Source organism: Macrosteles quadrilineatus, unplaced genomic scaffold (assembly GCF_028750875.1).
Source record: "Macrosteles quadrilineatus isolate MER2022 unplaced genomic scaffold, UCM_ALF_1.0 Scaffold_1__1_contigs__length_201487025, whole genome shotgun sequence".
NCBI classification, from domain to species: Eukaryota; Metazoa; Arthropoda; class Insecta; order Hemiptera; family Cicadellidae; genus Macrosteles; species Macrosteles quadrilineatus.
The window spans coordinates 3,549,247-3,573,950 of NW_026542594.1; the positions used below are offsets into that span (position 1 = coordinate 3,549,247).

The window sequence follows — 24,704 nt, forward strand, 5'->3', positions numbered from 1 at the left end:
CACTCCTTGAATATAAAGAGCTGTGAACAAAGGATTGTTAGCTGTTCAACATTATTTACGCATAATAGCCAATTCCAAGGGGTTGAGCAATTGTAAGTGGAGGATATGGAGATCGGTGGACACAGGAAGCAACGGAAGGGGCGGCGTTTTCGGCCGGGTAAAGGAAGGCGTGGTAGGAAGTACGATATTGATTATCTTTTCTTTTTTCGTTGCTAAGTGATTATAACATTTTTCGGGGTCGTGAAAGGGAGGGGAACCTTGAAAGGGAGGGAGGGTGTTTAAAAACCGAACAAGTCCTTCCCCTTCTTTAACCGTATGGAGTCGTATTAAAGGTGGGGGAGCGGGAGCGGGAGTGAGAGAGAGGGAGAGAGATGCATCTACCGGTTGCGTCACAAACAGTGACGTCACGGCGAGTACGGAGCTAGCGCTCGTTCTGTCAGAAGGGAAAACAAGAAAACTCGCGCGCAACATGGCGGAATGTTCATATGCGAGGTGTGTACTGGAAAGACGGACTATTCGGAAATCGTTGCAGAGTTGGACAAAAACCATGGTGCAAATAGTAGGTGAGTGATATTAAAATTATAGTTTCAATTTTGGAATTTTATCGGATAACCTAAAATTAAGGTAAGTGAATTTTGATTGTTGCTATCAAACCAGGAAGTGTTTGCAAACCTGTTGCCGAACCGCATCCTGATGCACTTCCCCACCTCCCGGCTTTGTTTAACAGATAACACGTAAAGTACGCACTGTTTACACTCTTTGAAGACACTATAACCTCCATAATACTCGTTATATCTTATAAAAATCACGAACGACGAGAAACAGTGATGCAACGCAAATTTAGTGCTAATATCAGCTGACAGCCGGGGTATGCGCATTGTTGCTGCAGCTGCGCGGGAAGGGGGGGAGAGGTAGGGGCCCCCACTCGGCCCCCCTGCTCGTTGCACTTCCCTCCCTGACCACCGCAACAGCCTGCACTCTCGATGCACCGCTACCCCCGTACCCCGCACCCCGCGCCGGACGCGCTGTCCTGCGCCTAACTAATTGCCAAGCTCGCTCGCGCGCCGCTGTTTACCCTACAGTGTTCTCGGGAACTTAAAGCCGTTTACTGCCCACATTAATTGTGCGTACATTTAGTCTATCGCTTAACATTTTCAAACGGTTTCTCATTTAAGAAACTTTGAAACTATTATCAATCTTTCAATACGTTGTATACAAAACAAGGATATTCAAAAGAAAATACCATAGCCCTGATGCACTACTAACATTTAACTGGCAAACTTGCAGAACTGAATTCAAAGTTTTAGGTAGCTGTAGCATACATACACGTGCACATATTCTTCGCGTTATGTATTGGTACCGTTCTACTGTCGTTACATAACTTATAAATTTCTTCTATTTTTTTACTTACTTTTTAATTACTTGTTGTATACTGGTTACATACTTTAAGAACTCAATCATAAACTAGCAACAATCAAAATATAGGCCTAACAAAAAAAAAACGCGATTGCATAGTTAGCACAAGTCTTTAAATTAATTAATACAAAATCGAAATATTGCATAGTACTATAATAGATTTAAAATTAATATCCTCCTGCTTTTTATTAGTTTTATTCAATACAGTTTATCTGTTACGTTTGACTCAACATTCTATTATTTTAGTGCAAATCGAATTTGCAAATAAAATTAATTTTAGTCCAAATATTTATAAATTGTCTGTTAAGTCTAATAGCCATAGACTTAATTAAGGTACAACAAAAGTTTAAATTAAGTTAACTAAACTTGTTATTGGTTATACACAACATTTTAGTAACTCACACAGTAGCCGTGAAATCTACGATTGAAGCATTTATAAGGACAAAGTAATTCTTAAAAAAGTAAATCATGGTGTTACTGGTTTTCTTAGCGGCGTCGAAACGTGCTCGTTCGCTATAGACATTTAGCTCCATCTCATGTACACGTCAGCCTTCCAAGAATTTGGAACAGCTCCTTCAGGTGGGTGTTGTTTGTTTGTGTTGTTGTGCTCTAGCACCTTCCGAACAATCCGATAATCAATGTTGATCATATATATCACCTCTCCAAGAATTTGGAACAGCTCCTTCAGGTGGGTGTTGTTTGTTTGTGTTGTTGTGCTCTAGCACCTTCCGAACAATCCGATAATCAATGTTGATCATATATATCACCTCTCCAAGAATTTGGAACAGCTCCTTCAGGTGGGTGTTGTTTGTATGTGTTGCTGTGCTCTAGCACCTTCCTGAACAATCTGATAGTCAATGTTGATCATATATATATCTATATCACCTCTCCAAGAGTTTGGAACAGCTCCTTCAGGTGGGTGTTGTTTGTTTGTGTTGTTGTGCTCTAGCACCTTCCCGGACAATCCGATAATCAATGTTGATCATATATATCACCTTCCAAGAATTTGGAACAGCTCCTTCAGGTGGGTGTTGTTTGTTTGTGTTGTTGTGCTCTAGCACCTTCCGAACAATCCGATAATCAATGTTGATCATATATATCACCTCTCCAAGAATTTGGAACAGCTCCTTCAGGTGGGTGTTGTTTGTATGTGTTGCTGTGCTCTAGCACCTTCCTGAACAATCTGATAGTCAATGTTGATCATATATATATCTATATCACCTCTCCAAGAGTTTGGAACAGCTCCTTCAGGTGGGTGTTGTTTGTTTGTGTTGTTGTGCTCTAGCACCTTCCCGGACAATCCGATAATCAATGTTGATCATATATATCACCTCTCCAAGAATTTGGAACAGCTCCTTCAGGTGGGTGTTGTTTGTTTGTGTTGTTGTGCTCTGAACAATCCGATAATCAATGTTGATCATATATATATCTATATCACCTCTCCAAGAGTTTGGAACAGCTCCTTCAGGTGGGTGTTGTTTGTATGTGTTGCTGTGCTCTAGCACCTTCCTGAACAATCTGATAGTCAATGTTGATCATATATATATCTATATCACCTCTCCAAGAGTTTGGAACAGCTGCTTCAGGTGGGTGTTGTGTGTATGTGCTGTGCTCTAGCACCTTCCTGAACAATCCGATAATCGATATTGATAATAGATATTACATCTCCAAGAGTTTGCAACAAACTCCTTCTGTCAGGTGGATGTTGTTACCTCCCTTGAGTTAGGAGAGTCTTTCACTTTGACGTTATTTGTGTATTTATACAAGTATATTCACAGTCCAGCACCTTCCTTGTCGGTTTTTTAATACGATTTGTTGTACGGTGTTGAATACGGGATCAGTTCTGATTACCCTCAAGATCTTGTTATTTTTAGAAATTATTTGTTTGGAGGCGTTTAACTAACTTTTCTGCTGTTCAAGTCACAATGGAGCGTGGTTTACCTTTACACATTCTTGGTACTCTACTACTGTAGATTGCTTCTTTAGTACCAGTACATTAAGTTTCAAACATTTTTTAAAGTCATTTATTGCATTTTTAATGCACTTTTAATCTAATATGTTGAAGCCCTCGCTTCCATGGCCAACAAATTAAAGCACTTTAAAACTGCGCAAAAATAGTAGGTGTATAGTTACAGCACCTTACTACGTCGTACAAAATATTGAAATGAGAAAATAGTAATTTTTTTTAGTTTAGAAAATTATGTACAAAAACTTGAACTACTGTAATTTTATTAGTTTTAGGTTTTTGATTAGTTTTAATACCTAATATGTCATATTAATGTTTAATTATATTAACCTAAGGCGTCGTTCAAAGTACATTTTAAAATACTACCGTAATCATTTGTTGCGTACCATGTTCACGAAGGTTGTAAACTATTGAAGAGTGTAATAATGTCAGAATGAAGTGTGTGATGTGCCTTATCAGTAGGTGTGATAAGTGACTTATCAGTGGCCTTGTTCCGGTGGTTTGTGGTCGTGTGCAGTGTCAAGTGATGGGGGAGGCAGAATATTGAGGCAGGTCGTGGACAAATACAAACTCTACGTTCTACGTTCAGTATTGTTCGTTAAACGTTTCAAAGATTATTTAGGCTGTGGCGCACGCACAGCTGTAACACAGCGCGCTTTTATTTTTGAGGTACATTCTAGGTACATATTTTAATTTAACTGGCTGTATGAAAATTTAAACATACCCATTGACTTTTTGTTGTATTTGAGCTGTTGAGAATTTTGATGCAACCTGGAAATGGATAGCAAAATTATAGTAATCAAGCTTTAGCTTGAGCATTTTTAGTCCGGTAGCAACCATTGGCAATATTTTAAAATAATGGTGTACTGATCCAGATATCCTCTTTACGCATACATTTACTAAAATTTGTTTGTAATCGATGTATGTGTATAGCGTCTAATAGTACTCTTGTGTGCTTTCCCCCCAAACTATGTGCAGCTTTGCCCCTGTATACATGCCGTCTATTAACATTTTACTGACGATCGAGCGTGCATAAGTTGAACATCGATGCTAACCCATATTACAAATAGGCTACCTTATTTTATGTTTTATGTACGAACACGAAACACTTAGGCCTGGCGCACACGGTCGATTTTTCGATCGGCCGATTAAAAAATCGGCCAAAAATAAATCTCCTTTGATTTATGTCTAGGCGCACACGTGGCGATTTTTTAGTCGAGAAATGGATTTTTTGAGTGCGTTTAAAATGGACTTTGTTGAATTAACCTGTGTTTGTGCTCTTCTAACTAGACCAAAGAAAAAAAGAAGACAACTTAAATATCGGGCTCATCCGATAGTAAGTCAGACTTTTAAATCGACAGTTTTAGAAACTATAGGTACACTTTACGTGATGACAGTAAAAAAGCTATTTGATTACTATAGAATGTTTGTTGAAAGTTTCAGTTTTTATTATAACAGCTGTGGCCTTTTTTTAGCAAAGAAAACAACACAACTCACACTGAAGTTCACTGACTCCTGTGGAAAACAACAAGCGACTGGCCGATTTTTTAGTCGACCGTGTGCGCGGACTGATAACAACCTGTACGTTACAGATTTCCGGGCGACAATCGCCTCGCCTACGAATCTGTGGCAAAACCCAGATTTTAAAATCGGCGCAATTCTCGATCGCCTTTGTGCGCGCTTCCATTTAAATACATGATGCACAGATCGGCCGATGAAATAGTCGCCTCAAAATAATCGCTCGTGTGCGCCTAGCCTTAACTTCGGTTGACTCGCGATGTTGTGCTGTTTAAACTAAGCCATCGCCCAGCCTATGGTTACATAATATCCTAGACACAGTACCTGGGCGTAGCGTCACCCTGGTCCTTACCCTGTACTGTGACAGTGTGTAGTGTGTATGATGGACGTACAGTTGTCCGCCCATGGGAGACGTCGAAAGGTCACTCGGTCGACGATAGATCCTCACCTAGGATGACTTTCACACTTAATTATAATATTAATGGAAAGCTCTGTAAATACTTCACAGGGTTAGGCTTAATCTATGTGGAATGCTTCGATTGGAATAACTATGAACATTTCGTAGATGCCCTGTACACTGCGCCGTTTCTTTATTATATCACTGTACTTATTTTTAAAAGGAAGGTGCCAGTAAATTATCACACAATGTTTTAAATTATAAATATTTTTTGACACTTTATAACAAGTTGGAAAATGAAACATTATAATTTGAATATTTAAAAGTAATGAGCGATGAGAACGAAGTTTGTAAAGTGGTATTTGGGATTCTAATATATTTCTGAATAATGACAAAAAAGTACATTAAATGACTTTGATTTGATGTACGGTAAATAATTTTGTAGAACGCAACAATTCGTGAAACAAAATCGACTGATCTGTTCGTTCATAAAAGAAAGAAGTTTTCGGTATATATTCCACATAGCCTAGTTACTACATTTTAATTCTATACAATGTCTTTACCATTAGTATTCTGAGTTGCTAGTAGTTGCTAAGATTCCAAGGATAAAAATAAATAACCCTACTTTCTTCCCAACAAAAAGTCTACGCAGTGATATCGTTGAACTAGAAAGCCGGTAACAAAGATGCTCACGACGAGAGCAGTCGAGTTATTTATCGAGCAGGTTATAAAATGGCGTCGCAAAACCGATTACAGCTGATCTATTAGGCGAGTAGACACAGAAGCAGGTTCATTTCATTTCCTACATTCCTAACGAACAGTTTTCACACCCGTGGTTCTGGGAAGGCGGAATCAGATGCGAGTTTGCCGCCATTACAGCGTCAACGCGCGCGCAATTTAAATGTGGCTCGTTATTAAATCATTCGCTCATGACCGAAGAAATGTCCTGGTGATAGATGCTGGAGCAGGAGACTGGAGAGGTAGATGAGCTCGTCTATACCTTTACCTGTAGACTCGTACGCGATGGAGTATTGGGGAGATGGTGGTTAATGGTTGAATAAACAGAAAGAAAGCGTTTCCCACATTTATGCAGTTTTACCACTTCTCTGATTTTTCTCTGTAATCTCATGCAATTACAGAGAAAAATCTACGGATGACGTTACTCTTTAATAATATTATAGACCGTCTACGGCCAGGACTCCGGGTTGACTGTGACTAAAAGGTTGCGGAAATGGCAAACAACTTGATAGCTTTCATTCACTGTTAGCTTAAAAATATCTTTGCCTCAGTGAGGATAACTAGAGAGGATCTTGCTTTGGTAAATACGTGAGGCAAAATCGAAATGGACGCCTTTAATTTCTAATTAGACACGCGTTTAACGGCCCCAATCCCACTCCCCTCCTCAGATCAGAACACTTCTCCCGGCTGCGCTCAACCAAAAATTAATACTGTAATTTAAAACAAAATGTATATAAACGTGTTTGAAAATATGGCGTGTTAAAGCCCCTATGGAACGTAAATTTTTAATAAAGAGTTAAGTGAGTAACACCTAGACTTTTTTCAATACTTTGTTGCAATTATACGTGGGTGGGGACACTCATGTGCAAGATTAAATAAGTACGGTTACATATAGTTTGTGCGCCGCACCGCAGCATGGACATTCACCATCGCATGAATGTATTTAATTACAGCATATCATTTCGATGGCTCTTGAAAGCTTGGGATTAAAGTAACCCTATTTCAACCTCCAAAAGAGAGAGCCTAAACTTAAGGAGACGCAAAAAAGAAGCAGTATCCATATTGCTGCGACAGCTTGAAGGCGCACACCCCTTAAACCTCGGCTGCTCCGTCGACACAACAATTATTTAGACTTTTGTAAAAACTATAATATCAATTATATTTAATAAAGTTCTTACGCATATAAGACATACGTCCAAAGCTATAGTTCACAATATCTCTTATATTGCAGAAAGTGTATAGCTTTCATTAAAATTGAAGAAGTATGATAATATAAGCTGTCACTTGATTTTTAAATCGTATAAAATATGAATTAAGGTACCTGCATAAACACAGAGAATATATTATTAAAGACTGACTCTTCGTTCGATTTAATTTTAGCTTTGAAAGTTTCCTTCTTTAAGAACTTCATAAATTATTCTGATGTCTTGACCTCTTTTAAAATTGCTAAGCTTTAAAAGCTTTGAGGAGTTTGTCATGTTTCTAGTAGAAAGTTTAAAATTCAACCTTAAAAGTTAGTTGCATTTGTACGTTTAAATGTCTGTTTAAGTGTCTGAAATGTTTTAAATTATAAACTTTATTAATTTTAGAGAAAATTTCGCAATCTTCCAAAGAGTATTATAGTTATACTTTGGTACACAATTTTATTTGGTATTTAAAAAAAATGAAAAAAATAAATGTCAACTTAGACATACTTATTAGGCTGTATTGGTATATTTTCCAACTGCGTGGAAAATGTGTATAAGGTGCCTTTGCCTTATTAGGAGTTATTGTTGATATCAAGATTATAGTCAAACTTCACATTGGCTACTTTATACCTTCAAACTAAATACAGTAATATATTTTTTTTAATAAACAAAACACCGTACAACTTTACAGTTTTAAAACACCCAACAGCAATGTGTTCGAACGCGTTTTGGGCTTAAAATGCATTTAACTTTTACAAGGCGCCGTACAAGATTAACATATTAACAATATAACGCAATCTATCAGACTAGTTCTGTCAAAGATGAAGAATTCAAGTATACAAGTATAAGTAAGTATACAATCTAGTTGGGCGCCAGGATGTTCTGAAGCTGAACTTGGATTCTCAAGTTGAGGAACCGAAACAAAGAACGGGAAATTAATCAAGCCTTTGGATGAAAACCTTCACTCTCAGCGTTTGCAATAAAAGCGATGTTTCCTGTGAAAACTTCCCTTAGAAAATTATACCTTAATTATAAAGCATAGCGAAATTTTGTTTGTCTCGACTTGTTGCCACCCGACTCCTAGGTAGGATTATACAAAAATTCATAACAGTGATGGATTAGTTTTTCCTAAATTAACATTATTTCCAAAAAAATATAGTTTTATAGAATTTGCCCTACAAGAAAGTAGGCTGCATGGTAAAGCCTAGACCCATCAGTTGGGAGCGTTTTTGATTTTTTTTTTTTTTCATAAATATAACCCCATATCTCTCATATTTCTGATCAAACTAATCGTATCAAAACTTCTACAATTTCGGAAATTGTTGAATAGCTATATCAGGTAAGTGTTGTGGCATTAATGTCACTCCTGAACTTGAAAAAAAGGAAAATATAACTGCGAAGGATTGGCAGAATAAAACATATACAACAAATAAGGTGTGATCGAAAACCACACTATTTACTTCTGCTTCTTCTCTCCGTTGTGAATTACCCATGAAGAAACTAGTCTTATCGAACAAATATATTTTTTTACAATTAAGTTGTTAGCAAACATTCATTTTGATATATTTTTTAGCTCCTGCTCTCAAAAATAAATAAACTATGTACATAAAAAATCATCTGGAGTAAACTAAGGGGTGGCGGTGGATATAATAATGATGCTAACTGACATTTTACCGAAATTTTAATAGGTAAATTAATATGTTAGATCAATTTTAAGAGGAAGAATTTACAGCTTTTCCATACAATCAGATAAATAAAATCGCCTTTTCTGTCAATTTATCGATACGAGTTATTGTTTAAATAGATAACCTATCCCGTGTCAAAGATTCTACATATAAACTGTCGTGAGATTAAATTAAATTTCCTCCATTTCAGCTAAGACTACTGCAAGTCTAGTGTATCAGGAAGGCTAGGCTAGGTACAAGGCCATCTAGATCACGACACTAGTTGCTATTGCTGTTGTTGCTAGCACCGATCTGCAGATTGCACTTCCTTGTACTGTATATTCTGCTTTTAACACATAAAGGATAAAACTATCCTGTAGAGCAGATTAGCGGAGTGTTACTGTACGAATCTGTCATCTTTGTTCTGTATCATCAGCATAAACTTGTTTTACTGATTTGTCACAATTTTCTGGTTTTATAGTAATAATGAAAATATAGTTTTTGATTGTTTGTAAGCTATTTTTCCTTCACTTATGTTCCATAGATAGACACGTAGCTTACAGATTTACAAAAAATTGCTTCAAAGGAGGCTTGAAGTTTTAAAATGGCCGAGGGATAACTACTGTATGTTAAAATCTCCAACAGAGTCATGATATCCTTAGATAGATAAATTTAGGAACCAGCTTTATTTGGCTCAAATGCAATATTTATCTCACATATATGAGATAGTCTTGTAAATATACAATTATAAACAAATTCTTCTAACTTACAAATACATGGATCTCACATAATCTTTTGTGAACAATTATATAACATATACACTCAATTTAAATCATGGTTTGATTACCACCAAAATTAGATTGTATAATTTATAAGTGTAGCAAAAACCAAAAACCTTTCTTATAAAACTCGGTTCCATGTTACAGTCAATTCCTGCTAGCGCAAATAACTCTAGGTGTTATTGCTCTCTGATGACTGTACCCTAAAGCGTGTCAAGTAGCATACGTGGGAAATAGTAATTCAGTTACTACGTCGTCTCTGGCTAGTAAGAGACGACACAACTGACTTTATCCTATCTAATAGTCGTTTGTTGCCGCGAGTCAGTCTATACTCGGTACACGGCATGATGAGAGTGACGTGTCACGGTGTCGGTGTCAGTGATGGTGATAAGATGTTACATAAGTGATAAGCAGTTGCCCGCGCCGCCGCCGCAGTATCTGAGCGCTGGTGTCGCGGCTGCCCTGACCTAGTCACTACTGATCCACTTCTCTATTCCTCAATGTCAGTATTATTGTCACTTGTCAGTTGTCACTCAACACTCACACTCAACACCGCTGCTTCTGCCGCTGTAACTCGCTAGGTTTGTTACGAGAAATACATCTGTTCGGCGATCATTATTCCACTGTATCTTAAAATTCTAGAGAACGTTTTAGGTATCCAGTTTGATTCATGGCAGTTTACATGAGTATCATCCGGTAATGTTTAGTTTATATTTTACAAAAAACAAGTGTGTAGGCATTTAAACTAAGGCATAAATTAGGGCAAACACCCAAGAGCAATAGACGACGTAAAGTAACTAAGTCTTTCAATCAATCTTTTAAAATTTGGTGTATCTGACGTTATTTATTGTAATGTCTCCGCTATCAGAAATGCTACACTATCACGAGAAAAGTTTAAAATGCCGTTTTTAAAATTAAATTACTCCAACAGTTAGATAGTCCTATTCTAGCTATACTTGACATCGAGTTTTCTTATAAAATTTTAACGTTTTCATATTTAAAAATTAAGTCTGCTGAGTAAGTATATTTGATATTACGTCTGAAGCCGCTCAATATATTTAGCGTCTCATAAATATTTTTTTGATCGGTAGCAACATTACACAATGCATCAAGTGACTAATTTTTTAAGTCCGAAGTGCTTTGACCTCAGATCGAAATAAACAAGGTTGTCGGTTTGGCCTCGCGATAACCCAAGATTTTGACAACCTTTCTCAACATTCGTCACTATCCCTTGATAAGAAGAAGCGATGCACTTTTAGCGCATGAGGTTTGAAACTAATCCTACAACGTGTCTTGTTACTGGAGAGGTCAGTGGTTCGGAGCCCACCTGTAGAAGTGAGAACTCTCTCTGTGTCTCCACAAAGCGTGTTTGTCACAGTTTCACACATTACATCAGCGACATACACATACACCATCACTGTACTGCTGCAATAACAGTTTCAGTTTAGGACGGACGTGGTCAGTAGGTCGCCCCTATATCGACGTTACTCTGTTATGTTTCTGAGGTGAGAACTCTCTCTGTGTCTCCGCTAAGCACTCTGTGTTTGTATCAAGTCCTTAAATTATATAATAAACATGATACAAGAGAATGTACAACCTATTTTATTCAATCATTTTAACTGAATGACAATTATATAAACACAAACATAAACATTAGAAAACAATAACATAGACCATGTGTATTAAGAAATCAGATGTTGATGACAACTCCTTATTAATCCTCCCCCTCAAATTTACACGGCCGAATGTGGTTAATATGCCTTCTCCAAACCTGCCCATTGTCCATCTCGATTTGATAATGTATCAATCCTTCTCTCCTTCTCACGTTTCCAAATTTCCACTTTCCGTCTTTTCCAAAATTGCGTACCTGAACCCTGTCCCCCGCCCGAAACTCTCTTTTGATTTTAGTACATCCGTCGGGCATTCCTGTGTGATCTTGTGGTTTCTTCATAAGATCCAGCCTTGTCCTTATCCGTCTCCCAAACATAAGTTCATATGCCGAGGACCCAGTAGCATTTGTGGCATTCCTTAGTGATATTAGGATGTGATTTATCTTGAAGTGCAAATCTCCTCCATCATTCTCCATGGCTATTAACTGTTTCTTTACAGTCTGAACAAATCTCTCTGCTTGTCCGTTGGTTGCAGGGTGATAGGGGGCAGAGAATTTGTGTGTGACGCTACAAGCTTGCAGAAATTGGTTGAAGATGGATGATGTGAAGTTAGTGCCATTGTCAGAGACTAACGTGAACGGGTAACCAAAGGTAGAGAAGAGTTTTCTGAGCTGTTGAATGCACCAATTAGATGTTGTAGTTTTGGTTGGTATGACTTCAACCCACTTTGAATAGGCGTCAACGATAACAAAAAGGTATTGCCCATATATTGGACCTGCAAAGTCGATGTGGATTCGTTGCCAAGGTCCTGATGGAACCAGCCAAGGATGGACATCTACTTTTTCAGGAAGATTCTGCTTCAAACAGCATGGACGACAAGACTTTGCTAGATCTTCTATGTTACGGTCAATGTGTTTCCAGTAACAAAAACTCCTCGCAAGATTTTTCATTTTCACAACTCCTAAGTGTCCTAAATGAAGTTCATTGAGTACTTTTCCTTGCAGTTTTTCAGGAATTACTACTCTGGAACCACGAAAAATGCAGCCATCATGAAGTGAATACTCATTATTCTTCAATCCAATATTTTCTAAATCAGTGCCATCTTGAAGTGCTTTCAAAAGAGGTTTTAGGTCATTGTCGTTTGATGTTTCATTTGCTATATTTTCATGTGTTACAGGCATGGATTCAATTTGGTTAATGAAAAAGGCTTCATGTTGATCAATTTGATTTGTCGGTGGATGTTCATTAGGAAAGCGAGACATGTAGTCGGCATTACCATGTAATTTGGTGTTCCTATATTCAATAGTATAATCGAAGCCAGAGAGGAAGTGAGCGTAATTGAAAATACGAGTGGCAGTCATAGTAGGTAAGGTTCTGTATGGGTCAAAAATTGAAACAAGTGGCTTATGATCTGTTACAAGGATAAACTTTCTGCCATAACAATACTGATAAAACTTTTTCAATCCCCAGTAGATCGCCAGTGCCTCTTTGTCTATCTGACTGTACTTTTCTCACTTGCAGTGAGAGATCGAGAAGCGAATGAAATTGGCCGTTCAGTACCATCTTTGTAGCGATGAGAAAGAACAATTCCTAATCCGACTGGAGAAGCGTCTGTGGCTAACACTAAGGATTCATTTGGATCAAAATGAGCAAGGACCCGGTCACTAGCTATCTCAGCCTTAACTTTTTCAACGCATTTATCACATTCTCTGGTCCAAACGAACTAAGTGTGTGCCTTTAATAGATTGTGTAGTGGATTCAAGATTGTGTTCAAGTTGGGGATAAATTTCTGGTAGTAATTAGTCAAACCCAGGAATGTTCGTAGCTCTGACACATTTGACGGTTTTGGTGATTTTAAGATTGCTTCCACTTTGTCCTTGTTCTTGTGTAGACCATTTTGATCTATAGTATGTCCAAGGTAATCGATTTGTGTTTGAAAAAACTTGCATTTGTCTTTATTTAGTTTGAGGTTGTGTCTCCTGATGACTTTCAAAACACTTTCTAGCCTTGTTAGGGCCTCAGACTCAGTCGAACCTTGAATGATAATATCGTCAAAAAAACACTGAACGCCATCGATTCCAGAAAGTATTTTGTCCATAAACCCTTGCCATAGGGCCGGAGCAGTCTTAATTCCGAACATGAGTCGATTTACCTTATACTGTCCTTTATGTGTACTGATTGTTTGAAGTAGCGCACTTTCTTGGTCCATTGCCATGTGTAAATAAGCGTTGCTGATGTCTAGTGTACAAAAGTACTTACCACCACTCATTTTGGCAAAAATGTCTTCAATACGTGGTATAGGGTATTTGATGTCCTTAATTTGTTTATTTAAAGTCACTTTGAAATCTGCACAGATTCTGATCTTGCCGCTGGGTTTCACGACTGGAACGATTGGAGTTCCCCAATCACTTTGTTCGACCTTCGAGATGATTCCTATTTTTTCCAATCTGTCCAGTTCTTCTTCAACTTTAGGTCTTAAAGCATATGGCACTAAACGAGGTTTCATGTAAACCGGTTTGGCATCTTCAAGTAGTTGTATATGACCTTCTACCTCGGGAATAACACCAATATTTTGATCAAATACATCCTTGTAATTCTCAATCAGTCTATCGATATCTGCATGCATGTGAGAACTTGTAATACTCCTAAGATCAGCCCAATCTAGTTTAACTTCCCTTATCCAATCACGTCCAAAGATAGGATCGACCTTCCTGTTGATCACGTATAGCTTACCAATGAAATTGTGATTTTTGTACGTGCATTTCACAAATACATATTCAACAGGCTCGAAAACCTCCCCAGTATAAGTTCGAAGTTCCACTTTTGTTTTGTGAATGGATTTGTTCAATCCTAGATTCCTGTAATCCTTGTAAGATATAGTGCTCAATGCGGCCCCAGTATCTAGTTCCATCGTAATTTAATTTCCCTCAATGTCCACCTTCAAATTAAACTTATCTGAGTTTTTTGAAGTTATTAAGTTCATTTCATAAGACTCATCTTCTTCAAGTAAGACATCAGCTTGACATGTGTTTCTCGAGTTCTTAAATTTTGTTATGGAATTCTCGCTCAGACACACTCGAGCGATGTGACCCATCTTTCCACATTTTCTACACCAGTGTTCAGTAAATTTACATTTGTTAGCTTTATGATTTTCGTCACCGCATCTGTAACACTTTCCCTTGAGTGATTGGAATGTGAATGAACTGTTGTGTCCTGTACATTTAGTTCTCATTTCACTGTTTGTATTGAATTGTTTATTAGTAGGCTTTGAGATCACTTGATTGATTTCGGCTTTATGTTGTGAAGATGTAACTATTGTATTTTCAGTTTTAGATAGTTCCATTATCTTAGCAGTATTTATGACTTCCTGGAAGGTCTTGTCTGATTCTACTTGTAGTAGTTTCGTTCTTATCTCAGCGTCTCGCAATCCCCTGATGAACTGTAAACGTAGCATAGTTTCAGCTGTAGATTTTCCACAAGAACATTTGAATTCACAAGGAGTAACAAGTTTCTTTAGTTCAACTGTAAAATCTGTAACGGATTCACCTATCATTTGCTCTCGTACTATGAAATTATGTTGCCGTGCCCAAACACTTGGTTGAGGATCCAAGTATTGCTTTAATAAAGCTATAAGTTCATCATAATCTTTCTGAAGTGGCGTTTCAGGTGCACAAATGTTGTAGAGTTTTTGATGTAACGTGGGAGGTAGGGCATTAAGTAGGGTGAATGTCTTTGTAGTTTCGTCTGATATGTGTTTCAGGTGCATAAATACTTCAAGTCTTTTTGTAAAATTGTCAAAAGATTCATCTTCACTGAAAGGTACAAATGAAATATGTGATGTTGAAGCTGTATTGCCAGTAGAGTTGCTTGCATTACCATTGATTTCTTGAGTTGTATTCGAAAGTGAAATAGGTTTCAACTGCTTCAACATAATCTTCAACTTAATGAATACTTCTTCAATGTCCATCTTGTAATTTACTTCTTCATCCAGTTCTGTGTCGTTTATTATTAGTTCTATTTTCTCTTGTACTTCAAGAAATCTAGTCCATGTTGAGTCCAGAAGTTCTAGACGTTCGTCAACTTGCCAAGGATCAATTTCATGATTGTTCAGCTTGTTTGTTAATTTAGTCAATTGTGCCTTGATTGATGTTCTAATCCTTTTGTAACTGTTTAAATGTAATGCAATGTCAGTTGACTCCATTTTGGTTTTCCTCGTCGCCAGTTATCAAGTCCTTAAATTATATAATAAACATGATACAAGAGAATGTACAACCTATTTTATTCAACCATTTTAACTGAATGACAATTATATAAACACAAACATAAACATTAGAAAACAATAACATAGACCATGTGTATTAAGAAATCAGATGTTGATGACAACTCCTTATTAGTTTGTCACAGTTCCACACATCAGCGACATACACATACACCATCACTGTACTGCTGCAATAACAGTTTCAGTTTAGGACGGACGTGGTCAGTAGGTCGCCCCTATATCGACGTTACTCTGTTCTGTTATGTTTCTGTTTAGCACATTAATCACGTGTTATTGCTAGCTGCCACTAGAATGAGTTACTAGTGTTGTTACGGTTTCCAATTATCTAATTCATCTCTTTAATACTCGTTCATCATTGCATTCTTTCTGATAGTTTGTAAATATCTGTCAAGCGGGATTGGCTATTGTATAGAAATAGGGCAGCAGGTCCGTTGGTCCGTTTGTTATATTTATACATACGAACGATTGTATTACTTGCATTCAGTAAATACAGAGATTAAACATTCCCACTAACAACATTTTCATAATTATGGATCAGCTAAAGCTAAATTATTATAGTAAGGAATGACTTTGCCCGGTTTTTATAGAGTGTGAAACTATTTTTTCTTCAGTTCCTATTCGTAACATGCATTTTACAAAACTTAGGGCACAAGATGTAATGGTTCTTAAACAAAAGAGAATCATTTATATCACATCAAACCCCTCTCCCCTTACCGGCCACCAAACACATTATAATAATACAATATGCCTCAGATATTACAATGGGATATAAAAACTAATCGCATTAACCATCAGTCTTTGGTAAATACTCGTATTACTGAAAAGTGTGTTGTTAAAACTACATTCAATCTAATTCATGTAAATGATTAAGTGTTATTTTTTATTTTATGCACAACATATAATAATCCTAAAACGATAAACATTTTCTTCCATTGGGAAAATTTTATGTTCTATCAAGTTAAAAATGTTAACACCTCTAGTTATAAACGTTATAAATTACAAAATACATTATGGACTGTATAAAGTAAGAAATGGGTCGTTATCAGTACAGTATTTATGTCATATATAGTCTGTTCCTAACACGTACGGTCGGTGTATTTAGCGGGATCAATATGAAACCTATCCATGCATACGAAATTTAAGTTTTAAAATAGAACCACAAAACGTATCTTATCAAAATACGACACTATCATTGATATTTTAGAATAACACCTTTATAAAATCCCGGAAAGCTGAAATTATGCTGTAAAAAGGTTTTCCTTATTTAACTGGTCTTCTGTTAATCAGTTATGATAATATTGACACTTTTGATCAAAAATTATAAATCGTCTCACGCTTTCTTTCAGTTAACTGATTGAGGTTAAAAACTACTCTACTACATCTAGGGGTTTATCTTTGGAATTTTAAAAATGCTAATGCCGAATATTTTCGCTCGAGACTGCAGAAGTCTTCAGCCCCCAGCAAATCTTATTCCTCGGTAATTTCTTGAACTTGTGAATAGTTGAATACATTTGCATCCGAAATTAAATTACTTGCAATTCAGTTGCATTCGAAAACGTCGTATCCGTCGTGCATCATCATCAGGTTCGATGCAATCGTTAACACATCACCTTCTAAGGGGGGGGGGGGGGGGGGGAATATACTGAACACTCTACATAGGCAGTTGTGCAGTTATAGATTATCTCGGTACCAAATAAACTCATTACGTACTAACAAACCTAAGTAATTAAGTGAAAAACTGCAGAGTTAAACTTAATTAGTGTGATGTAGGTTATGTTAAACAAGAGATAAAAACCACTATCGTATTTTCTTCAAGAAATACAATAACAGTTACCGCTAAACTTTATTGCACTATTAACCCATTTTCGTTACTAGTTCCAGCGTGACCTTTACAGCTTCATGTTTGAAAATCCTGATATCTTTAATAAAACTAGTTTAGCTGAAATTACATCTTTCAACGTTATTTGCCGTTTAAAGTGTATTAAATCTAATATAATAACCAAACCTAATGCGACTTTATTATTTTAACGTATCAGAATCAGATAATACTTTAATGTACAAAAGCTTAACATTTTTTATACCTTATATAGTTTTTCAACGTTACGTACTACATGATGGGTAATCTTTGTACGGTACAGCTGCATAGAAATGTATTAAAACTGCCTTAATTATTAGTTTTTACTCATCGTAATTTCAAACAACTATGAAAAAATGCTTTCAACTCATTGTGTGGATTCGAATGAACATTATTGAGGCATGTGAGACACCATAAATGTTTTGTTATTTGATTAGTATTTCAAACAATAGTGCTAACATTACTGTTGGAATAGTTATTTTACAACAATTGATTGCCAAAACTCTCCCACGTGGTCTTAGGTGTTAATTCTAACCTTATCAACCGACCGAGTCATACACACCCTAAAACATATACTATTTACAGAAATACTGGATAATTTTCCCATGACGTGGTAGTATCAGTATCAGTATGGTTATGTAGGTTTGGTTATGTCGCTGATTTTGTAAATGTATTTGACCGATGAAACATGTCGTGGCCAGTTCATACAATACTAACACTTAACTCGGAACATAAGCTTTGATTTTATAATGTCATTTTGTTTGTTAATTTTCCAAGGATTTTAATCTTCTCTAAAAATATATATACAAATATAAAATTGGAATCAAATCTTTTCAACTTCTCTTTAATTCATCTAATAGGCAGTCGAGTTCGTCAAATTGAATTAACTACAAAATGCGCTAGTCTAAAAGCTATTTTGCCTCGTGGGTAACTTATCCCATGTAAAATTGTTTAGTGAAAATCAATATTGCCAAAATTCATCACTTGGGTCATATTATCTATAAGCTCTTGTGGTTAAGCTACACTGTATCTGTAATTACATTCTACATCACAGAGTTAGAGACGTAAAATTATACATATATGTGATCATGCTGCTTGGCCTACAAACTGTCGAATAGTGGCCAATCCAGACATAAGTAGTGCAATACTTTGATTGTAAGTATACACGCTGACAACGCCTATGTCCTTATACTTACTTAGTGCTGTGTCGGTTCACACCAGCTTGTTGACTGTCAGCGTGCTGCAGTTCCACGTCAGATCCTCGGCATCTCAACACACCCAAACACTGTTGTGAATCACATAACCTTCTCATAAATACATCTCTCGGATGTCCGATAACAGCATGTTCATTGTGCTTGGTAGTCAACGTTAACGCACAAAAAATGGATGATTGTCAGTTGAAGCTGTTTATAAAAATTAGATACATTTATAAATACTACATACATAGGCCTACTACATATTACATGTACATACATATACATAGTACATACTGATAATCACTACAGTACTGCACAACTATGTTTATTTCTTAAATTTTAGTATTAATAAATTAATTGAAGAAGTATCGTAAAGAAAAGCATCAAGCTTAAGAATAACAGGGAAAACGCGAATACATTTCGACAAGATTGAAATCAACGAATTGCATGGACGTCTTAAGTAAGATATATTACTCTGCTTCAAAATAATTGAAATCGCCACAAGTAAATTTCCAACATAAGTGATGTAAAACTCAGATTTAAGACAGTAAATTTTATATTATAAATACTATTTGAGTATAATTTCCCAGGATGGCAATAACAATGCAAACTTGAGGATAATCTTTAAATATAATAGGTAGTGTTTAAAGATGCAGATGCAGGATAGTGTAGTGTCAGCCGAGCCCGGGGGAGCAATATTAATCCTCGCCTGATTGCTCCGACTGCCAGGAAGGAACCCAGGAGTGCGCTAATTTTAATGAAATCGCGAACTCGGGCGAAGTAGGAAATTAGGGGAATATCGATTGAGAACGTCTTAAGACTGTGGATGCACTTGGGGGGGAGCGCGTAGGGGGCCGCGGGAGGGGGCACCGCTTGGAGGGGGAACTACCGAACTCTGCCGAACTGCACCGAAGTGCATCGCCGAGTTGGGCAATGCAAGGGTCTGGTGCATGGCTGCCAATGCAGTTTTTCGCTAGTGCACGTTGCACATTTTGTGCATACCAAGGCCAAACTGAATTGAAAGAGCCTCTCCCGAGTTAGTCTTCACCCGAGCGGCCCTTCGGACGCACCCGGCGCGCGTCTCCCCCCGAAGTTTTATATTTTTATTTTATAACCTAAAAAAATATTCCGTCACCGCATCATGTTTAGTGAGTTGGAAAAGTGCAGTTTTGACAAGTGTGTGTAGTTTTTGAAGATGTTTGGACCCGTTCTACACCTCCGAGAACAAGTGAGTCTCCATATAATATTTTGTCATAACTATTTATTGTTATTGTTCTTTGACATAACCTAGTTGCAGTGCTTACGCAAAGTCTGTCGTAACTTTTGTCTAGTTCAACCTTGGCCTGGTTCCCGCTGTTTATAAATACTTCCATTCGTGTCAGCCATTTTTTATACTCGATAACTATCGTCGCCGATGTTTTACTTCCGCATTCTCTCTGGGACGAAAAATAAATGAGCGCGGTTCTCGATGTAAACTTTACGACTCATGCGCACCGCATTCTAAATTACTCTTGGCAATATTTGTCTGTATACAACAATAGGAAATTATGTCATGAAATGTAGGCCTGAACTAATTGAATTAGGGGGACTAACCCAGTTCTTTTTGACCCATATATAAGGTTTCACTGCACATTAAAACTGCACTGTATGACGCAAACGTCTAATTTTGTATGTTGCTTTAATAATTCTTGTCCACTGAAAAATAATTCAGATAAACGGCGGACGATTTTCTTGTTACAATATATTAATACTTTTTTAAGTTAGCAATTACTTTAATTAATAAATATCAAAATTTAAATAGTAGTTCAGTATGAGTACTTTTATAAAACTTAGTCAAATTAAATTGTTGAATCAATTGGGTATTGAAAATTAGTATTGAAACGTTTTACAGTAGTTAATTTTTGTTGTAAAACAATGTAGGCGTAGATTATACCTTTATAACGTTTTAAATCCCGGAAAATATTTTTTTGGCTTCGGGAGTGAAAACTATAGATAATTTTAAATATAATTTTACTATTGAATCACAAAGAATATACGAACAAAGGTTGTATATTAAGTACATATATTACAAGAATAAGTCAAACTATTCAACCAATTTAAAATTAAACTCTACCATGCTAGCCCCTCGAGTTAAAATACAAGTATACATGGGTGTGATACCGTTGTACATTTATAGAAACACATTTGTTTTAAATTGGAATATTCTATAAATAATGACAATAGATTGAGGTTTGTTTTTTAGCATCCCCTCTTTAGCTGGTATAATTTAGACACAATTAAATAACAGAACCTACTGGTGGTGTACTGTTAAAAGCTGTTTTAATATCAACAGATATTAATATAAACTGCCAAAAGTAATTACCAATATTTTGATAGCTTCTTCGGCTTTTATAATGAGTACTCTATGTTATAATACACATACATTATCTGATGATATTTTAGACTCAAGTGTTACTTCGCTGATTCTTCGTGTGTAAAACAAAATGTATTGCTAGAAACACGGCATACTGTGATTGGATTGTATAAAAACACTTGCGATCAATGTCATTTTTAAGAGTGTTGTTCTGGTGTACGGTTTATCACAACACCGTTATCAACACTACAGTATTAATGTACCACTAGAGTTGCAATTGGCGGGTCAAGCAATCGCCGCCGAAACCGTAGAAACTCCATCGACTCCGTGGGTCGCCGGAATGGTCGCCCCCGGAAACATCACCCCCCAGGCTAAACGTGACGTCACGAAACCAGTTAACCAGCTGTTATAAAATCTATGTCCGCGACCGGAATCGTACCCCCCAAGAGCTTGACAAGTAATTTATCAAAGTCTAGTTGATATGAACTAATTATGTTATTAATTTTAATTCAAACAAGTAGAAACGGAAAGGTCTTCCCCGGCAAGACATCCCCTATGTACACCCCGGAATCGTCCCCCCCTGAAACGCTACCCCTAGTAGGGCTGGGCTGCTCGGCAGCCTACCTGCTGCCCGTCCTCCCCAGCCCATTGTTCTGAGGGTCGGCCGCTAGTTCATTGTTACTGTCACTTGGACAACCACTTTTCCACAGAAAAAATAACAGACGTTGTGGTGGAATATCAATCAGTAGATTTAGATGTGTATAAACTTCTAAGATAACTAAATAATAAGAGCATGGTTTGACTTTAAAAAATGATTATTTTATACTCAATTCATAAAAAAAAACTACCAGCGATAATGCGTATACATTTTCTGTTGCATTAAATAGTAGTTATATTTATCAACATCAGTAAACTCACCTTACACGGCAATTGTTAAGCAACATATTTGATTAAAATATAATAATTTATAAATGTGTTAAAAATAAATCGCATTGCTTTATTATAGGTTTGGCCACGATTTAATTAATAATTCAAAAATTAGAAACATATTATTATATAAGAGTAAACATATTAATATCTCTTAGAGGATTAATCCCTTAAATTTAACGAAATAATTAATTGTTAGTAATTACAAATATGTAAATTATACTATTCTAAAGGTTATGCCAAAAAGTATCTTAATCCAGAAACAGCCTAGGCTAGATTCATATCACTGGAATAGAGTAAAAATATAATGAAAGTATAATAAAAATATCAGAATCACTTTAAATCGAGAAGATTACTTGCAATCAGTGTTCAAATACCAATAAATTAGTTTTGTTATAAGATGTATATGTTTAGAAACCCGTTTTGCTACTGAAGTATGCAAAATTATGTTTCATTATTACTAAGGGGAATATAGGCCTATACGTGAGTTCAAATTTTTAATATGTAACTAGCTGTAACCCGCAGGCTTGGCCCCGTTTAACTTCTTAATTTTCAAGATGATCTCGTTCGCATGGCTCAATCACGTCCTGGTTGAAGTTCGTTCGCTACGCTCACTCACCTTTAGGTTGCAGCTCGTTCGCTACGCTCACTCACCTTTAGGTTGGAGCTCGTTCGCTGCGCTCACTTGCCTTCAGGTTAGCTCGTTCGCTACGCTCACTCACCTTTTGGTTGCAAATTAGCTGTTGTCATAAAATGTAAAAAAATAATAGTGCTGCACCCTGTTGGTAATCCTTGTAACTTTAACGCTATTGAACATCATAGAACAGATCCAACTTGTTTAATTGAAACAGCTGTTAAGATTCATTAATTCCATTTCTCATAAGGTTAACATGGAAAACTCCAGAGCCACTGGGGCGGAGCCGATTGGACGGATCACGAAATTGATGGTGTATAAACCTATTCCATGAAATTCTACACGTATGTACCAAGTTTCGTGGCAATCGGTTAAGCGGTGTCTGAGTTTATCAATATATATGTATGAGCCAAACAAATATATATATATACAAACATCCTATTTTATACTTATAGATTGTTGTGTTGACTACTGCAAGGAAACTGATAAACAGTACTTGGAAAGGTGAAAGAATTTATTAGAGTGACCAGTGTACAGGAAGTCTCAATAATCCTTTCGTACGTTACTCCGAACTCTAATGTCCTTTTGTTTAAAGAATCTCATTCCAAAAATGGCCATTCCAGTTGTAGGTATAGAGATTTGTGAGAAAGATTAATTTTTATAAATTATATGCGTATTATATGCGTAGTAAAAAGCTTTTATATTCAATCATTCAAGGTTTTTAGTGAATTTCCCTATTGGGAAGTAGCTATTTTCGTAGGTGGGACGGTAAGACCTAGGCCCGGGACCGATTTACTTTTTCATTTGGATGTCCCCAGAGCCCAAAAACACCATTTGTTCAAATTTTTATATATGTATATATATTCAACCAGATTTACATAATTTGATGCTTTGGTTAAGTCAACAGTAATACATAAAATATTTACAAAATTCCTTATAGGCCTACTACAAGCACAACTTCACGTTACATTCTTTCCAATGACACCAAAAACATGACAATCGGTTCAGTAGTTTTGGAGGAGTAATTGTCACAATAAATCTGCTTGCGTATTAAATAAGTATAGATATATATATTATATATACGTCTGTAAACGCGATCACGTGAGTAATTTTTTTCCGATTTTGATGAAATTTGATTTGAAGGTGTAAGGAGGGATAAACTTGAATGAGTTCACGAACCAGCATGATCGGAGCATAGGAACGGGGTTTTACGGGGGGTTTTATGGGGTAAAAAATGACTTTTATCATTTTTTACCTTCAAAACACAAAATTTCCCAATTTCGCTTTAGACCTTTTTAAATAGCTTTAAAACCCGAATAATTTAGTATACCTAAGTGTTTTTGAACGGTTATTGGTAACGGATAAAATTCAAAAAATGTTTAATTTTAAATTCCCATGTATTCTTAAGGCGAATATTGTAAAATGTTGTAGTTTGCTTGTTTATGGATATATTTCGATCAAAATTGGCAAATTTATTTATTTTATACTAAGCTGTTATTATTTTACTAAAAAATACATTTCATTAGTTTCCTTGTAGCAGCAAACCTAGGTATTTATTAAACCTAATGTTAAATCTATATATTAATACACAAGCAGGTTTCTTTTCACAGTCATAACTCGATAACAGCTTGACGTATTTTAACGTTTGAGATGTCAAATTAAAGGCATTTTCACGTAGATGTGCAAATACGTCTCAGAATATTAAGAAAGGGCGGCACTTAAGTACAGTCAAGGGCTAAAATTTGGGAACGGCGGCGCTATCTGTTGACATTAGATCAAACCATCAAACTCAATTCCAACTAAATATATGGACGTAGTTTGAAATAGTTTTTAAGTTTAACCACAGACTGCAGGACTCATTACTTCCAGAGCAAAGCCGGAATTGTATATTTTTATTTAAACATCTGTTAACTAAGTCTGGCTCATAAATAAAGAGTTTCCTAGCAAGACCTAACAACAAAGTATTATAGGCGTTATTTTAAAACGAATAACAGTCATTATTTCCGATGACTTTAAAAGAGTCGACTCAAAGATTATTGAGATACTGACGATGTACGTAGTTCGATTTAATCAAAATTTATTTGAATATATTATAATTTTCAAAAGCTGATTTTTTAGTGTTTTCTACAAATGTTTCCCACTCATAGCCGCATTAGGATGTCCGTAACAAGGATTATAAATAATA

The 24,704-nt window shown here is 36.3% G+C and overlaps 1 protein-coding gene across 4 annotated transcripts in view; it reads left to right on the forward strand.

The window, feature by feature from the left end:
- Positions 1–457: 457 nt before the first annotated feature.
- Positions 458–24,704, forward strand: part of LOC129002414 (mushroom body large-type Kenyon cell-specific protein 1-like) — an 85,701-nt gene continuing 61,454 nt past the window's right edge. Inside the window, exon 1 of one of the 4 annotated variants that reach the window (XM_054430199.1) lies at positions 458–563. In XM_054430199.1, the coding sequence (XP_054286174.1) occupies positions 470–563 (94 nt within the window). In that variant the 5' untranslated portion in view covers positions 458–469. Of the gene's footprint in view, positions 564–1,084; positions 1,124–19,546; positions 19,834–24,704 lie in introns of those variants that run through there. The other 3 variants (XM_054430207.1, XM_054430225.1, XM_054430217.1) reach the window with 3 other exon arrangements.